Below are 19183 nucleotides of genomic sequence, written 5' to 3'. Positions count from 1 at the left end.
AGCTATGCGCAGCCACTGCGCAACTGCCGTTTCCTTGCTGCGAATTTGCACTGGCTTCGCACCGATCAGTGCGCAGTGATTTCAGTGCGAAGACGCCGTTTCCATGATTCGTAAAGAGCGCAACTCCGAAGTACTGCGCATCATGGAAACATAGTGATAAAGTTAACGTAACCACAGACCCTAAACCAAGTGAGAGTGATCAGAAGAATTGCCGATAAAAACCAACAATGCTACAGTTACTGTAGTCATTAAATTAAACAGTTTTTGTTTTCGTTTTTGAAGGGTCAAAGGGTTGAGTTTAGTAAGATCTTGGAACGGATTGGGCAGTTTACCTGTATTTTCGGCTTCGCATATCATGAAATCCATATAACATAAACGTTCTTGGGATGGATTATTTACGTTGTAGAAGCGTCTACTCATAGAAAGAATGTCTGGTTTTACTTACTATAAACTTATAAAAAAAACTTTGTCTATGCAAAGCGCACAGCTCAGGTTATTGACGATAAATGATGATATTTCTGACAAGTAAAAAAGCAGGCGCATTAGAAAACAAAGATTTGGCATCCGACTGATCAATGAAAATAAACAGATACCCAAAATGCTAGCCTTAATTTAAAGGAATCGTCTATTGTACTATCTCTAAATACTCATCACTGTCTCAAGACAAGCATGAGGCTAGCAAATCTTTAGCTGAATCACAAACTATCATATGAGGTGTTAACCACTAATAAATTATAAGCGAGCTATGTGAGCCTTGAAGATTTTCAGACTTCGTGTTAGGCTTTAAAATTCGATATTTTTTAGCTCGTACGACATTATGATTGACTGTTTAATGAGTTCTTCGGCTACCAAATTTTCAGGTTGTAAACTCCGATGGCATGGGATCACCAAAGAAAACTGTCATATTATATAAAAGACGACGATGGCTAAAATTTTCCTAGTTTCAAATAGAACAGCCTTGCTAAGAGCCACTCGGGGGGTGACCCATGTGAAAACTCAGAAAAAACTTTCTTCTCAAACAAAATGCTAAGTGTTCTGTGCCTGTTAGACTTGTCCTCGAGCGAGCTAGATAACAATGTTAATCGTACACAAACCTGGTTCTTGATCGCCTTCCTCAAACTCGAGGGGCTCTATGTCTTCACTCGAGTCAATCACATCACAACCTACAAAAAAGACAATATTTGGAAAGAAAATTACAAGACCACCTAACAAATAAACTGTGTTATGATGAGCTTTGTAAAATAAGTCTGCATCGGAGCATCAACTCTCCTATATTGCCCATATATTGAACTCTATGTGGTTCACACCACAGTCATACTTGGACTTACGAGTGCCTCAACGTTTGAGAAACTTGAAATATGAGCCAACTTTCAAGCAGGTTTTAGCACTAATATACGAGCCACGCTTGAGATACGCATGAGAGCGCGTGAGTCAGTCGCCAAGTATGCCGAAGGTGTTTTATGAGAACAGCATCACTCTGTATTTTTCAACTGCTCAAGTTATACTTTTGTACAGTGTTTTTTGTGTACGATTTACAGTGCAGAATTACGTGAATTAAAAGTACTGTGCGTCAACCGAAAGTTTGCCAGTAAAATGAAAGATAATGCAAAGAAAGAGCGAATGACAACAATAAATATTAAACGGAAAAATATTGAAAAATATGCGAAATGTGTATGCGTGATTGAGCCAGCCCAGCAATATGACAGAAATACATCGACAATTATCAAACACAAGGATTATATTCGGGGCATTCAGTTTGTAAAAGGAATAACCATAGTTTCTAAACGGCGCGGCGATCTCCACGACCGCTGATGGGAGACTGCTCAGGCTTTGGATAAAAGACAAACAATTGGACAGTGGCAGCATAACTGAAGCGATGCTATGTGAAAAGGCTGGTGCTATCTATCAAGACTATAAAAAATAGACGTTCGGACAAGTTGGCTAGTGGTCATGCATTAACCCTTTGTGACGACACCTGTGTTCGTCCTAATTGCAACATGTTGAAAGTGCGACAAAGGCAATCGTCTTTAGATAGGTTTCTCTTAAAACGGCCGGCTGGTCATGAGAGCGAAACAAAGGAAAAATTAGCTAACTAGCGAGAAACTTAAAACTATGAACACCAAAGAAATTTTAATTACAGTAAGTTAAAAATGAAAGTTTGCTTTTAGGTTTGCTTCTAAGTTTGTCTTTTTTTAAAGACTTTGATGAAATCCAAATTTATCAAAGTCAACTGTTGTAATGAAGGACAACTTATCTCTCCCTCCCTGGCAAATGCTAGCGTTAGCTACTCTTGTATGTATTTAATGTTACAGCTTAATTAATCACATTTCCTTGCATTATTTTTATTTGTTGCTTTTGGAAAGTATGTGGTAGGTTAGGACAATAACCAACATGTTCTTTCTGTTACAATATCTTGTTTTGAGTGTTTTATTTAAATTTTTTTAGAGCATGGAAACCAATCAATATATATTTAATTGTTCTATATATAAACAAATTGCACCAACATGAGAGTAAATTGACATACGAGCTCAGTCTCAGAACGCATTAAGCTCGTAAGTCGAAGTATGACTGTGAATTGCCATACGTCAGCATTCATCACATGATACTCTAGTGATCGACCTTGACGACCTTGACAGCAATATTCGCATTATCACAAACCCATCCACGTTCATATCAGCAAATAGTCCATGACATAACATCATTATGCAATGCAGTTCACAATGATATACTAGTCCCGCAGCAACTGTCATGAAAATATAAATCAAGCGATCTGTAATGGCCAATCAACATCACCAAAGTGGTGCACATTGCATAGGTTGTGGTAGATGCTCATAAAACTATCAAAAATGTTTGATAGCTGCGATCTTTCCCAACATATCTGTGCTGCCTTAGCGATAATATTGGTTTACGGTGCACATAATCGACGAATAATCGCCCAGAGAATAGCTCCGACATACGGCACTATTGTATGTACCAACCTATGTATGCACTGTTGACGAGATTCAAACAGTGTCGTGGAGAACTGAAATTAATGAAGTTATTTATGATTGGTAAAACCCTTTTACAGAAAATATCTTTAAAATGACTTGCTGTAAGCAAATATTATAAACACATAATTTATTTACACATAATTAAAAACATTTAGATAATTGCATTGATTCAATGTTAAAAATAAGCAGCGATGCTGTCCAAATAATATTTATAGAATTCTTCTAAGCATCAATATTCAATATTATTCACTAGACCAGACATGAAAGGTTCATTTTAAAGTGAAATATTACTGCAGCAATAATCCCATGACAGGTCCATTAATCTAGGTTAGGGAAGAAGAACGTCACGTAAGTGTAACAATGAGGCTACTGCTGAACTAACTATGTGGTTCCTCACCAGTCCTTAACTGGTGAACATCTACGCACACATCCTAATCTAAACACTACATTTCCTGCGTGCACAGAATTTAGCGGACTACTTGAACTATGATCAGGCTGGTGGCATTATGATGGTACGATTCTTCCGTGCCTCGATTTGGACATGCGTGGCTGAACATATGAAATGAACATGGTTTTTCATCGAAAGACTTATATGTACATTTAGCAAAAAACTTAGGTAGCTTTTTTTGTGTATTTTTTAGCCGTGCCGTAATCAAATGTTGAAACTTCACTAGTACAAACATGCGCCAACTTTTTAACCATGAGTTGAAAAGTATTGATCCAATTACATCATGTACAACGAAATGAAAGTGAGACTGATCAGTTCATTTTATTCATACAAGATAGACTAGCATTAATAAGTGGCAACAAGATTTTCATACTTTTTTAAATCGAGATTAAAAAAATAGAAATTTGCAGTGATGTATTTCTCTCCATTCTACTTTCCCTAATAACATTAGTTACAACAAAATCACGGCCACCATCTGAATACCACTTTCACTGCTAAATGAAGACTCCCGAGTTGTGATGAGATAAAATATTTGCGACGTCTTCGGCAAAAAGTTGAGATGCACTTGATTCACGATTGGCAACTATCTTGAAAATAAAAATAACGAATCAAACAATGTTTTTTGTCGTATTTCCAGTTTTGAAACGAGTGTAATAATTGGTCAGATGAAATGCTGTTGTGTTTATTTTTTGTAACAAAAAGAAATTATAGGTCTACTCCCAGTATACGTCAATAACATTTTTCCTAATGACGTATGAAACGGCTTCTAAAGTGGTGTCCCGTACAGAATATACGATGACACTAAAGTGGCGTGCTGTAGCGAATGAATTAATTGTAGCAGTTTCGGAGGCCTACAGTGACCAAGCAGAGAGTTTTTCAAATTATGTGTAAGAACTATAAGTATGATGTCTGTGAGGTTAAACAGCAACAGTAAAGGTTGATTGAAAAACCTACTTTACAATGAGATGCCATCAGAATAAAAATAATAAAATGAGTTTTTCTTATTTTGTAGATGAAGAAACATTATCCTTATTCTAGTGGTTATTCATTCAATTAAAAAAAAAATCATGTTACAAATTCCAACTCTGAACATTGCTATATTTTGTTGTTAAACATATGCTAGGCAAAGTCTGAAGGCTCGTGAACACTATTGCTCAAATTGACTATTAGCTGTGCGATTGATCGCAACGATGGGCTACTACGACGTCCTTTTTCGATGAGCGGCCAACGTAATTGTTGCTAGCGACGACGCGATGGACTTTCAAAATGTTGAACTTTGACACCAATGATCCCAACTGTTAGCCTCTTGATTAGCTGTTTGTTGACCACATCGGATCTAATTTCAACAGTTGTTAAAATTGATGTCAATTCATATTCGCAAGCATGGCAAATAACTACGCTCCTGATGAATTGCATAATCAGATAATTGGAAGATAACAAAAGGATCCCTGATATCACCAATGCGATTTGGTAATTTTTAATTGGCTGTTGGTTAGCGATCACCTACAGCTAATCACTCATAGTGTGTACACCTGATCTTTGGTGATGACGAAAAATAGCTAATCGTTGCAGTTCATCGCACAGATAAACGTTGATTTGAGCTATAGTTGATTTGAGCGATAGTGCGCACAGGCCTTAAGCTTGTGGCGGAATGCTTATTGGGAAAAAAAATCAGGTTTTTGATTGACCGCGACCAGGGTACATTTGGTACTAGTTGTTTGGTACTGTTTGTGGTTGCCCAAGATCTAAATTGTTGATGGCAAAACATGAGACAGAACAGAAGCATGGGTAGAATCTAATTCAGCACAAAGAAAAGGACTAAACAAATTGTGTTGAAGCTTGGGACTTGGCATTTGTTTTTATTGTTAATAATTGTTAATATGGTGTATATTGTTAACAATTGTCAATATGGTTTATATTACTCATAATTGTTAATATGGTTTATACTGTTAATAATTGTTAATATGGTTTATATTGTTAATAATTGTTAATCCCACGAACAAATGAGCAGAGCGAATGTTTGAGAGTTTTTATGATAAATGCATGTGCACACAACTTCCGAAAATTATTCATCAACAACGTCGAAACCCTTGCATCGAAATCTCATCAACAAATTTAACCATTTTTTTGCAGATTCGTTAAAGTATAATAACGATACAAAACACATACAAACCCATTTAAACATGTTACCAAGTCTTTGAAAGGTTACCACAAAATTTTAAAACTAACCCATCTGATCGGATTATACATAAATAGACAGATTAATTTGGCAGAAAATGGCTATTAAAACTGGCCAAGCCTTACTTTTATCAACATTAAGACCGGCAAACGAAACGCAGAGCGACAGAAAAGAGAACAATTAAGTCTTACACATTTTACGAAAAAAATAACGTGCACATTTTACCAGTCTATAGCATTGTCGAACTGGCGACGGTTTCTGTAATTAACGTAGAAGTACAGAAATCGTTTCATTTTTGCCAATTTCAAAGTAACTGACATTTTGGAAACTTTTGAGTACTTTGGTATTCTAACTGATGTCCAAAACAGTGAAAGTAAAGGAAATGACGATGATATTTTTTTCTAACGATTCTTATGAGATTATTACAATATTTAATTATATGTTTGGATATTCTTCTTGATACTTCTTGATAATGTTAGCTATGACGTTTTGAAATGTAAACAAAATTGTGCATTGGTTTTCTATTATTACTGTATTAATAATATGGGTTATTCTAATAATGTCAGTGCATTTTACTTCTAATATTGCATTTCTCCTATTGCAGGGGGAGAGGTATAAACATATAATCTTTTCCTTTCATTATTGCTGTTTGTCATGACCAAACACTTTTTTAAATAGATTTTCTAAAAATCTATATAAATGTCACAATTTCTTGATGTTGTTAGCTATGACGTTTTGAAATGTAAACAAAATTGTGCATTGGTTTTATATTATTACTATATTAATAATATTGGTTATTCTAATAATATCAGTGCATTTTACTTCTAATATTGGCCAATATTGCATTTCTCCTATTGCTGGGGGAGAGATATAAACATATAATCTTTTCCTTTCATTATTGCTGTTTGTTGTATATAATAACACCCACACCCAGTACATTACAGCTACCATTGCAGTTATCCTATTGCACTGCAGTGCCATTTGACTGCTAATATTGCATTTCTCAACCATCAGTACCCTTTCTTTTTTCCAATATCACTTTGGCCGTGGGCTGTATGACAGGGGAATTTCTAGTATGGTGGATACTGTTAATAATTGTTAATATGGTTTATATTTATTGTTAATAATTGTTACAAGATGTTTATATTGTTAATAGTTGGCACTATGGTTTATATTGTTAATAATTGTTACAACATGTTAACGTTGTTAATGTGCTAATGATTTACATTGTTTTATATTTTACAACTATACCTAGCGTTTGACAAGTTGGTTGACAGTTCGTTCAAGTCACTAGTGAATATTTATACAAACATGTGCCTAAAATGTCATTATTAGAGCAGCATTTAACCAGCTGTCTCCGGTATCAAAACAGTTGCCGGCTTCAGGCAGACCAAGTTAATGACATCGTGCATTGTAAACAATTCAGAGGCAATGAGTCGCAAAACAACTTCACAAACAACACTGAAGACTGGTTTACACTAGATCGCTGTATTTTGGCTTTGTCCTCTTGTACACTGAAAGTAGGAGTTGTTCTCTCGCCGATTATTCGTCGACTATGTGCACTATAAACCGAAGCCATTGTCGATCAACGTGAATACGTCGGGAAAGATTGCAGCTGTCAACTTTCCTGATAGTTCGCCGTGCCTCCACAACAGCCTGTGCTGTGTGTACCACTTCAGCGATGGTGATTGGTATCACGGATTGCTTCATCTATATTTTCTTCCATGCCATTTGCTGCGAGACTAGTATTTCATGTTATCCGCGATCACATCATATAATGAGAACGCTATGGCGGGGAGTATTCACTGATGTAAGTGTTGGTGGGTTTATGCTAGTGTGAACCACGTTATCACAGACAACCACTGAACTATTGTGTGATTAATATCGACATGCTGTCATACAGTGTGACCAGTCTTGAGACAGCATAGATAATTTTCATTTGCAATAGTGGCCTTGCATTTAGCCCAGTTCTCACCATACCATAATGAGTGCCTGTAGCACAACCACCGGTTGCTGAGAACTTGCTGGTAGGCAGCAATTTTCCTGCTGGCGGTGGCCGTCGGCAAAGCTCAGCGAGTTGAACTTTTCTACGGTCCCCAGCATAGTTTGCAGGATATCGCCAGGCATCGTGAGAACCGTGCACAAGCAGCCCGGGCACCCAGAATGCTTCGTGCTTACGATTTCCGTAATTTCGCTTTTCTGATTTATACCTATTTACGACTATGGTAAAGGAATTAATACGCCCTTGACCCGGAAACACACGTTGTATCTAACGCCATGAGTAAAAGATACGTTGTTTAGGAGCAGACAATTTTTTGATTGCTTGATCACCGCCGGTATCGTGGGGTCTTAGAACATACAGCCTCCTCGGGTACCTGACCACAGGCACACCGCTGGCTGTTCACGGTGGAGTGAGAACTGAGCTAAGTACATTATCTGACAGTAAAATTGCAGTGAGTTATTGCTAAGAGAGAACTATATTTTTTGTGTGTAAACTTACAAAACAGCATTTGCGCTATGCTCATAATGAACATGCTCTTACAACTAGTGGGTAACCTGTACTTTTGAACACAATTCATGGGGCTGATCAGTGTTGACAGCATCGAGTCAGGTGAATATGAGAGTCGCGGGTCAAACAGACGATTTGCATAACTGAAGCACTTGGAGAGAAGGCTGATATATTAGGTAAGATGACTTGTGGCTCTATAGCTTTGCCCCATCTTGATTCAAACGCAGGCGACTGAGCTAATTACAAAGTGGTTGATTAGATCTCCTGCGGTTAGCGATTGAACCGAACATACAAACAACCAACTACGACTCATGGATGCGAAACCTTTGATTACTAGGAAAGCCTACAGGGAGTTAATAGGAAAATGTTACTGCAGCTCGTGGGACAGTTGAACTTACATGTTAGTTTTCATTGCTCCCCTTTCTGACAACAACCGACGGTCAACCGCTCTATATTCAACCAATCATATGCCAATTGCGGGCCACTTACGGCTATCGTTGACCAAATGACACAAATAGCTGCAGCTGAGCTACTAAAACTCAATCCGACCATTAGACGATTCTTTGCTTCATCTAACTTGCAAGTCCCAAAATGATGTCAAACTAAGCCAACTAGAAACTAACATCCCCTATGCAAGCATCAGTTACTGTGTTCAGCCTCCTTACACAATATCACAGTTATTACAAGGAATGTTGGACAAATGCGTAAACTAGAAAATTACTTGCCAAGCAACTAAAAACTGGTATACAGTGTATTGCGGCGTGTCAGAGTTGTCCCCCCCCCTCATTATTCGTGAACTACGTGTACGTAGACCGATGGCATCAGTGCGGCAATACAGATATGTTGGAAAACATTGCGGCTATCAAACTTTCCTAATATTTCGCAATTCTGCGCAATGTGTACCACTTTGGCAAATGTGGTTGGCTGTCGCAGGTCGCTTAATCCATATTTTCTTTCATGATACATTACGGCACGCCTTAATTAATGAGAACTCTATGCTGCGTACTATGAGCTAATGTATGGGCAGATAGGGTTGCGGTGAACGATGTTGTCACCGATGCAGCGTGGGATGCCGATATACAGCGATACAATATGTACCAGCCTTAAGAATGTATTAGGATTCGCTAAGCATACGCTAAACGGATACATTGAAAAATATCGCAAATGTCTATCGTGGAATAGGTTACATGACCAGCTTTCACTCATCCAACGGTTATCCATAAACTAGAATTAAACCCGCCTCTCTACGATATCTGACCGACTTGGTTATTACTCTTGAACGAACCCAATAAAACACTGTTAGCACACACTGAACAGATTTGTCGTAAAACGAGAATTCCGTAAGCAGTAATTCAATAAAACAAACCGATGCTACCTAAAGCCACGAAAACCAAACTTCCACCAGACGTGTAGGCAACAGTGAGACTGTCCGTTCGAAAGCCAGATGATTTGAGCCAGCTACCATCATGTGATAAAGATCAAGGCATCATTATATATATATATATATATATATCAATAATTTCATTTCAAATAGAAATTTTTTTTTAAATTAGGCCATGCAACAATAGTAAAACAAAAAAAGGGGGAAAAAGCAACAGTTAGCCATTAAAATTGAATAAATAGTCTGACATAAAGTGTTTAAAATGCCTTTCTCTGCTAAGAGAACGTATATTAGGTGGAAGATTGTCAAGGCAGCTGGCGATGATATATTTAAAATAATTGGTAGTAGTTGTATGCAATTTGTTCATATCATGTAAGTTAAAATAAGATGAAAACCTGTAACTGTCATGTACCAACCAAAGAAATCAAAACAGAAATGTAGCAATTCCCAAAATTAGTTTACCTGCCCAACGAAATGTTAGATAAAGCCTAAAACCTTCAAACTTAACCCAAAAACTATCTAAACAAAGCACATCGATAAGAGAAATTGAATTGATGACAATTCAAAGAGATGCAAAAGATAATACAATAATTAGTTCTACAACGGTCCTGCACATACATGTATACCCTAAACATGGAACTAGCACTACGATGTATGCAATCGACTTTCGGTGGAAAATAAAATGCTTCAAGAATAATGCACAAACCAGAACCAGAATAGTCGTATTTAAGCGGATAATGATGATTCGATATTAAAATTACCTGGCAATGTTAAAGCCTTGTCAAAGCCAAGCTAGCTAAATGATTGCATGCCGAAAGCAGTACGCAATATGTCGACATTAAACTAGCATGAAAACTATGCATTTATTAGGGTTTTCCGACTTTGTTAAAAATGATTTTGAAATAATGATGAGCTGAAAAGGACATAATTTTTCTCTTGTTCCCATTTACCTACATACCAACATCTCATATATCTTGGCAGCAGCGACCAGCGGAACCCTACTGATCCGTTGGTGATAGACCCTTATCAGCAATGGGTGAAGCCTTATAAATAAAGAGGTTGCTGTTGACAACCAGATGAGTGTGTGCAACAGCAGATGTTTTATTAGCCCTACTAGTATCGGTGTGAGTTTCACAGTCGATAACAAATACCACGCCAGAAAGCCATAACAAGATTTACGGCGATATAATTACGCTTGACACTTCAGTAACTTGAACCTCCTCGTAACGTAAATTCTACTTAACGAAAAGAATTCATGTAGTTTCTGCTTTGTATTACGTAAGAAATTCCATATAAAGTAAACAGTCAAGTCTGTACAAGTTCCCAAACTCGATTTGAAGAATGAGAGTCTAATAACTTGCCAACAAATATTATTTTCTTCTTTGCCGCACTTGGGAGAGAAAACGATATATATCGTGTTTTCTATACTATATGTACTAGTACCCTGGTAGTCTAGTTTGTCATGAGAGATCTCTATTATATATACTAGTACCCTGGTAGACTAGTTTGTCGTGAGAGATCTCTATACTCTATATACTAGTACCCTGGTAGTCTAGTTTGCCATGAGAGATCTCTATTATATATACTAGTACCCCGGTAGTCTAGTTTGTGGTGAGAGATCTCTATTATATATACTAGTACCCCGATAGTCTAGTTTGTTATGAGAGATCTCTATTATATATACTAGTACCCTGGTAGTCTAGTTTGCCATGAGAGATCTCTATTATATATACTAGTACCCTGGTAGTCTAGTTTGTCATGAGAGATCGTCAGGTGTGCCGATAAAGCACAGATAATAAGTATGTATACAATTATTCAGAAATACCTAAAGGTGATTGATTGGTGCAGGTGTTAGAATATCAGTCTATTAAGCGAAATGTCACGAGTTGGAGTCTCGTTGAACGCTATCTTGTATCCTAACTTCTAACCTTGATTTCGGACAATTGCATGAACGAACAAACACCGAGATTATTTTATTAAAGGTGCATTGTTTCACTGTATTTTGGAAATACACAATATCTTTTTTTTTTTTTTCGAAGCACCATAGAATACGCCTTACAGACAAAAATTAAAAAATCAATTTAAATTGACATTGAAAATGTGTACTATTGCTAAAATTGCTATAACCGTGGACTCTAAACCAAGTCAAAGTGGTAAAAAAAGAAAAGTTAACACAAACCAATAATACTATGGTTAATGTACAGTTACTAAAATTCAAAAGTTGTTTAGTTTTTTTCCTTCTTGAATGGTCAACGGGGCGAGTTTGAGACGATCTTAGCGTAGATTAGGCAATTTAGATGTACTTTATAGCTCATATAACGTAAAATCCTTACAGCGGAAACATTCTCGAAATAAATTATTTATGCTAATATAATAGCACTACTACCTACGCAAATAATGTAAACACACAATATCACATTAAATTGAAAATGATCCTATTTGTTTTCGCAAGTATAATGCAACAATTTTTCAAACTGAAAATGATAACTATACACAACTATTATACCTTTGAGAAGTTTTAAGAGATTCTGTTCAGCGGCAAGCTTCTCCGACTGGCTGATATCTGTGCCAGTCCACTGGATGATGAGTTGTGTGGTCGTCTGATGGTAAAGAAGAGTCAAACCGGTATAGCCGTCAGCACCAGCATCCGACATCTACAAGAAATATCTGATGAATCTTTACATGGTTCACATTAAAAAGGCAGTCGCCGATGCTCGGCGAAATATCTGGAAGGTTTAACAGCTGCAAACTTTCCCGACGTACCTGCGGTGCTTCGTCGATGTCATCGGTTTACGACTCACATAATCAACGATGAACGCCGAAAAGAAAACGTCGTCATACAGCGGTATAATGCGAACCAGCCTTAATGAGCACACATTTAAGCCTGGTTTCCATATGATAGCGCAATGATCATGTGCGGCCCAATGATCGTGCGCAATGCATTTCTTGGGCTGCGATGCAGTGTTTCCATAGCATGCGTAGGCGCCATGCTTGCATTGGACAGGGTCAGTAATTTCCTTACTTTGAGATACTGATTTCTTCGGAAAACAGCCCTCCGTTGCGACCTTGCGCTGTCATATGAAAACCAGACTTACTCTTTCGTACGGGAGACAGATTTCGTCCGAAATCAGCTCTCCGTTTGAATTGTGGGATAGGTTGAAAAAGTCGAGCGGTGTATTGTGGGATGCATCATCGCGCGCCCCAGTCACAAGGATCCATTCTGTTGGATCCTTGCGATCAGCGTACGCCTTTTGCGCGATCGTAGTGTGTTGACGTTTCCACATCACAACTGACCCACGCACGACGTCGTGCATCTTGTTGCGCGCCTTGCGCCGTCATATGGAAACCAGGCTTTACTGAACACAAATTAGTGACACGATGCTGTGTGATATACCAGCACAAAAGCTATATTTTCTTCTCCTTCAGCTCTACATGCCGAGGACAAAGACATCATGAGACAATCTTAAGCCATTTGTTTATTTGCATTTATCGGCACTTCGCGAGCCTGGAACACTGAAAGACGAATTTATCCAACACTTCGCTACCTCGATACATGAATCAATCAACACTGCGTTATCTCAGCACATTGTGAGAGACACATTCGTTAATATTGTTATTGGTCCTTGAGACTAATATATTTTTATATATCTAGCAGTGTTGCTAGTAATGATTGTAACTTTCACTCAAAGCCGCAACTGTGTGATATTGCTATTACTGAAATATATGAAAAGCTCAGGATATGTAATGCAACTTCTAACGCCCTTTTTCTCTCTTTTTCACACCACGCACCTTGGCGTACATGTGAAAAATTACAACTAGCGGATTTTTTTTCCTGAAAGTTTGCCATTTGTGCAGATAGATTAGCAAAATGGCTGTCAGTTAACTTGTCAGATGCACGTGAAGAAACATCCATGTAAAAGGGTAGTAAGAAACCCTGCTAGACTTAACTGGCAACTTACGAAGTGGTTTAGTGATTAGTATTTCTATCTCATCCATTCCGCAAAGCCGGTAGTTGAAAACCACCTGTATTTGAACGGTACCTCTATTTGAGCACCACTATGGGAGAGAGGTTGAAACGCCACTTATATTTGACTGATACTACTTGACAGTCTTAATCTTTACAAATCCATAATGGCAAATGATAAGCAGAAAAGTGTCTATAAACCCATATTAATATTGACTGGATGACATCAATAATAATTGATTCATTCGTTGTTTCTGTTTGTTTCCAAGTTATTCAGTTTTTCCGTTAAAAACTTTGATTGCAACACCATAGAATTAATTAGTAATTGTATCAGGCTAATAACAGTTCTCTGTTTAACCTGATTTTAATACATTGATGTATGTGAAAAGGTTTTCACATTTACGATAGAAAATGTGCTACTACGTATTCTGAGGCTAACATTTTGAGACTTTTGATTACATGCTGTTTCTATTTATTTGCGGTAAAAGCTTCTATTAAAAGTGGCATATCGTAAAATTTTTGATCTGCTAAGAAATCGTGTGGACGCTAATATCAACTAGCTCCACTATGCAGAAGACGGGTTAAGGTCAGAAGACATCATGAAAAGTATTGACCAGCTCGAAGAATATGAAATGGTTCCAAACATAAGCAACAATAAGGAAGCAATGTTGCTCCGCCCGAAGGAGAGTGCAAAATGTAGGCGACATTCGATCCACCCATGAACGGGTTAAATTATCTTCTCAACACTGATGGGGGGTTTGGAAAATACAACGCCACCCTTTATTAGAACGTCACCTCTAATAAAGCACCCCGATAAGGGAAGGTTTGAAAAATATAGCGCCATGTCATTCGAACAAAGGTTTTACGGTATGTACTTGTAATGGGAATCTTTATCTGTTCATTGCAGGAAACTTCATTTCATAGAAAGAGGCTTCAATGATAAGCTCACTCGGCGAACATAAAGTATGTTGCTTTATGGAATCGCCAGATGGAAATTTATTGATTGTGCCTTGAGCTGCTTCTTCGAATGTATGCAGGGTATTTGTGAGCAAATACAAGCCTACAGACCTGACTAATCGCACCGATAAGATCCATCGTTGATGCGTAGTTCACATATTTGCTGTGGTCACACACGGCGATACAGCTAAAGACGCGTTGTATGGACAAATGGTTTGACCAATGAGAATATGCTTCAGTTGTGTCAAGGTCATGGCATCACTGCTGAATTTGTACGTACCGTAGTTGAAGTATCGACGGGATATTTACATTGTAACATGGATCATCAACATTTTTAGGTAACAATAGCGCTTGAGCAGCTATTTATTTGCTAGTTTTTGGGTTTTTCTTATGAATTTTCCAAAGAAAAATATACAGTGCAAAATGTCCCCAAACAAACAGCATCAAGATCACAGGGCAAACATTTCAGTTTCAGCAATGACTCCATACATCAGTGTCCACATGGACGCTAAACATCGATGTTCGCATTGACACTAGACATCAGTATCTGCATCGGCTCTAGACGTGAGTGTTAGCATCGCCGCTTAACATTGACTGCCTAGTAAGCCAACAAAAAAAATCGAAGTTTCGGTTTGATGTTATATTTATTACCTTTCCATGACGCGGATAATGCAGATTTGGAGTTGTGTGCTAATGCTGAGTTACCAGGCAATAGGTATTTCAATGGTCATTCGCATGATGCGGATTACCATGAGCATTTTGTTTAAAAAAAGAGGAATTATATGCTACAGATCATAGCGACACATTCGAAATTGCTCAAATCGAAATAATGACAGAAGTGTAGAAAACGTTTAAAATGGAATAGCTGGAGTGGCATTTTTGTGCACATCGTTTGCAAGAGCTGTTTCCATCTTTCGCAAGCGTGAAACATTTTCACAATTCAGCAAAATTTGCTTAATTTGCAGATCATTACTCTTTCCATCTTGCGGCTGACGCAAACTTGAGGGCGTCATGGAAACGTAGTGAATCATCGGTGATGTTATGTAACAATCACGGTTAAACAGAGGTTGCACCCAATTGCTACAAGAATCACACGCCGCTTACTTAGTGAAGGCTCAACAGACAGAGAGAGACCAGCTCATGGACCGCGCATGCAGAGCAATCAATAACTAACAGACTTAGCCTCATATCATTGTAAAGCCTGGTTACATATTGTCAAATCGTCAGTCGAAAATGAACACATTGGGAAAAATCGAACCGACACAACCATGATTGGCCGAAATAGTTTACCCTAGCAATGTCGAGTCAATTTTATTCACTTTAACTAGTGCTAGCTGCGTCCACAATTGGCTTTGGAACGACGACCCCACTATGACTTCACACAAACGACTATGAGAATCGATAATGATATTCTTTTTGTAACTGCTACATGACCATTACTATTACAAATTAAAATTGTTCATGAAAAAATCCAGATAGTTCTTTCGGTATTCGGTTTTGAACATTCTTGCTCTTCGCTGTTTTCTTTGTTAGCGAGTAGCAATTTTGAGTAAAATATGGGAATAGAAATAGCTCTACACACATTATAGCTATCACAAATATTGGATAATGTTGACTAGAGAACTAATATCCTGGTGATATTGAAGTAAACTTATCGGAAAAATCCAGCAAGGCTATTGCGGGCTTCACACGAATCGAATGAAGGTGATTCTCATTGATCAACATAGTGTATCGTTTATTAACCATGGTGTGTAGTCACAACAATGAAAGATGTCTAAAGGGTAAAAAAGCGGGTGAGTGTGGAAAAAAGTGGGGGGTGGGGGGGACAGAGAGAGATATGGGAAAAGTGGTAAAAACAAGAATTAAAAGAGGGCAGGATAGAGGATAGATGCGGAGGAGGTCGATGTGCGTTAGATCGGAGTATACTACGTAAAAAACTTTTTGTGTCTATTTTGAGGTGAATTCCATCTGCCTTGCGCTTGAGCAGCGTAACCCAAGCACACGGGTATACGCAATAAAATATAACACACTTTTGCTCTCTAGTTTATAAAGCAGATAAGTGAACAGTAATTTTGTTTGCGATTCCTGTTGACCGGGCAAACGAAACTTCGATGAGAGAAATCATAAGACAAAAATAATAATACAATGTCATTACGCCAGAAAATAGGCAAGCACTAAAGCCATCTCAATAATAACCACAGCTCCGGGCAATCCAAATTTCTCACTCGAAATTTATTATTGACTCACACCTTGCAAGAATTGCTAGTTAACGTGCCTAGAGTATGCCTTGTATCAGTTACTGTAGCACCTTCAAGTCCCAAAAAAGTTATTTGAATTGTTTCATAAACTGTTTCAATTTATCTTTAATGACTTTTGTATTCATTTTACGAGTGAGAATATTTGTTGTCCACAATAGCTGTCCGTGTGAAGCTCTGTTGTCTTTCTTATTTAAATACCCACTGTGAACGTAACTAGCTTGCTGTGGAAATGAATGAAAATGGGTCGAAATGATTATAACCAACCACTTCGGTTAACTCTCACAATGAACTGATTAATATACAAAACACGGTTGTCATGTAGCTTATATCGAAACGGTTGGACCAGCTGTCACAGTTCAATAAACAGACGAGTGCCTCGGCTGACTCGTGAGTGATATTAACAAATTGGAAAAGTTTAGCATGTTGAAGCCATTGCGGCAGTCACCATCAGCACACAGAGGCTGGCATAAAAATGAACTACATGCAAAGTATTCTAAGTATTTATAAGTCTAAAAAAAGTTGACCTATATAGCTAGAAGCAGAAGTTCAGACTTTAATAAGTATTCCAATGTAAGAGAGCACGAAACTTAACCTACATGTATACTATTCAGTTTGACATTAGTCATCATAGTTATTTCATTAGAATAATAGATGACCGAGCCTATAGCTGCATTGATATTTAAAGTCAATCCATCCTAACAAATTCATGGTATCTAGGATTGGCCTGGGACAGCAGGCTATTGCGATGGGTAAAAACGAGACCCATAGGAACAATACGAATACGGCTGTAGTACAGAATGACTACAAATATGCAATCCTCCTTCTGTCGCACCCCAAATTGGGGAGCTCCATGTGAAAACTTTTTTCGGGGCCACTCCATGAATGAGTCACCAGGTAGACTGCTCCTGAGCAAGTACCCAACAAAACATATATCCATGTAAGAAAACCAATGGTGCACATCATTGTTTTCTCTAATGTAAAACAGCATTGGTAAAAACAGGTGAAACTCTTATTTTTTCCAATGTCCTATATTATTTCGCGAGAGCTACATCAGGTTTTATGTTATTGGCAATGATATACACTGAAGATGAGTAGAAACCTGTTATGAATGGCTATTGATGCTGCAATTATATTTCCCATTTAATGTCGGACTAAAAACTAGCTAACTCGGTGAAACCCCATCCAAAAACTTACAATTTGGTATTCTTTTCTAGAATATTGAGGCAGTTCTTGACATGATTTACTGTTACGCTCAAACAAAATGTTATGATTTGATCAGTGTTAGGGTCAGAGTAACAAAATTGGCATAAAACAATAAAATCTACTGAAGATGCATTCGCAAATAACTAAAATATAAAATAAAATATAAGATCAAGACTCGCAGCTTAAAAATACTAAAAAAATGCTCAGGATAATTTCTATTGGCTAACGAGGCATGAAATAGCAAGACTTAAACAAATTGAGAGATAAGTATAAAAGGTTGTGAGTGGCACAAAGTAATGCAGAATGATGATATAAAAAATTTAATAACTTTGTGTGAAACTACTGATATAACAGAACATTGTATTCTGTAGAATTGGGACAACACTCCGACATACGAGAGAGCCCACAGTTACACTCAAAGCAAAACTTCAACAATCTTAATTAATCTGAGGATCATGTGCGGTGTGTGCCATAAATTTTAAATATAAAACTGCTACTCGCCCTTTCGATTTGCATCCAAATATCAGACTAAAGCATGCTTATCTCCAACCTATGCTGTTTACAATGAGAATTAAGTTGCATAAATGATTTTTCGCATAGTCCATATGTTTGACTAATTTTGTGGAGAGCTGGTGATCCACAAATTTAGTGTTAAGTCGTAACCCACTACTTGGAAAGGGCACGACTTGACCTTGATAATAATAATAATAATAATAATAAGACTTGACCTTTAAACCGAAATAATGGATTGAGGTACATGAAATGTGCCAGCAGTATTAGAATATGTGATACAATGACCTAAATATCTAAAGATATAAGCTACTTCTCGAGCTCTACGACATAAGCCTAGAGAATAAATGTCAAACGACTGGTCGCATTATCGCTTGCTAACCATTGGTTGCTAGGTTACTACTGTGACTAAATCAAATCGGTCAAACCTTGTGCCAGATTTTTGGCTGATCCAAGTCCAATATATTAACAAGCTTGAACAATGAAAATCGCATTAATTCACGACCAAAATGTGAATTAGTTTATAACCTTTTCTGGTTGGTTTACAGCACAAACTTCCAGCAGACTGCAAAAATCTTTCCTGGTTATGAGCCAATCAACGAATATGACAATATCCGCCAACATTCCTCTCAATGAAAAACACCATAGAACCTCCTTTCGTTCCTTTTGTGCGGTATATGCCCCTATAACTTGAACCTTTTTTAACATAAATTCTACTTAACGTAAAGGATCTTTGTCAAGTTTTTGCTTCATATTACTTAAAAAAATTCCATATAATGTAAGT

At 37.5% G+C, this 19183-nt stretch overlaps 1 protein-coding gene across 3 annotated transcripts in view; it reads right to left on the bottom strand.

The window, feature by feature from the left end:
* The window catches only part of LOC137402163 (zinc finger protein 358-like), a 61168-nt gene that overhangs the window by 38216 nt on the left and 3769 nt on the right, over nucleotides 1-19183 (bottom strand). For all 3 annotated transcript variants that reach the window (XM_068088643.1, XM_068088644.1, XM_068088642.1), the window contains exons 2-3: nucleotides 12014-12161; nucleotides 1095-1163 (exon numbers count right to left, since the gene is read on the bottom strand). In XM_068088643.1, coding sequence (XP_067944744.1) covers nucleotides 1095-1163; nucleotides 12014-12161 — 217 coding nt within the window. The remainder of the gene's footprint in view (nucleotides 1-1094; nucleotides 1164-12013; nucleotides 12162-19183) is intronic.

Source organism: Watersipora subatra, chromosome 8 (genome assembly GCF_963576615.1).
Source record: "Watersipora subatra chromosome 8, tzWatSuba1.1, whole genome shotgun sequence".
In the NCBI taxonomy this organism is placed as follows: domain Eukaryota; kingdom Metazoa; phylum Bryozoa; class Gymnolaemata; order Cheilostomatida; family Watersiporidae; genus Watersipora; species Watersipora subatra.
Note: the sequence above shows the minus strand (reverse complement) of the source record. Positions and strands in the feature narration are given on the sequence as shown.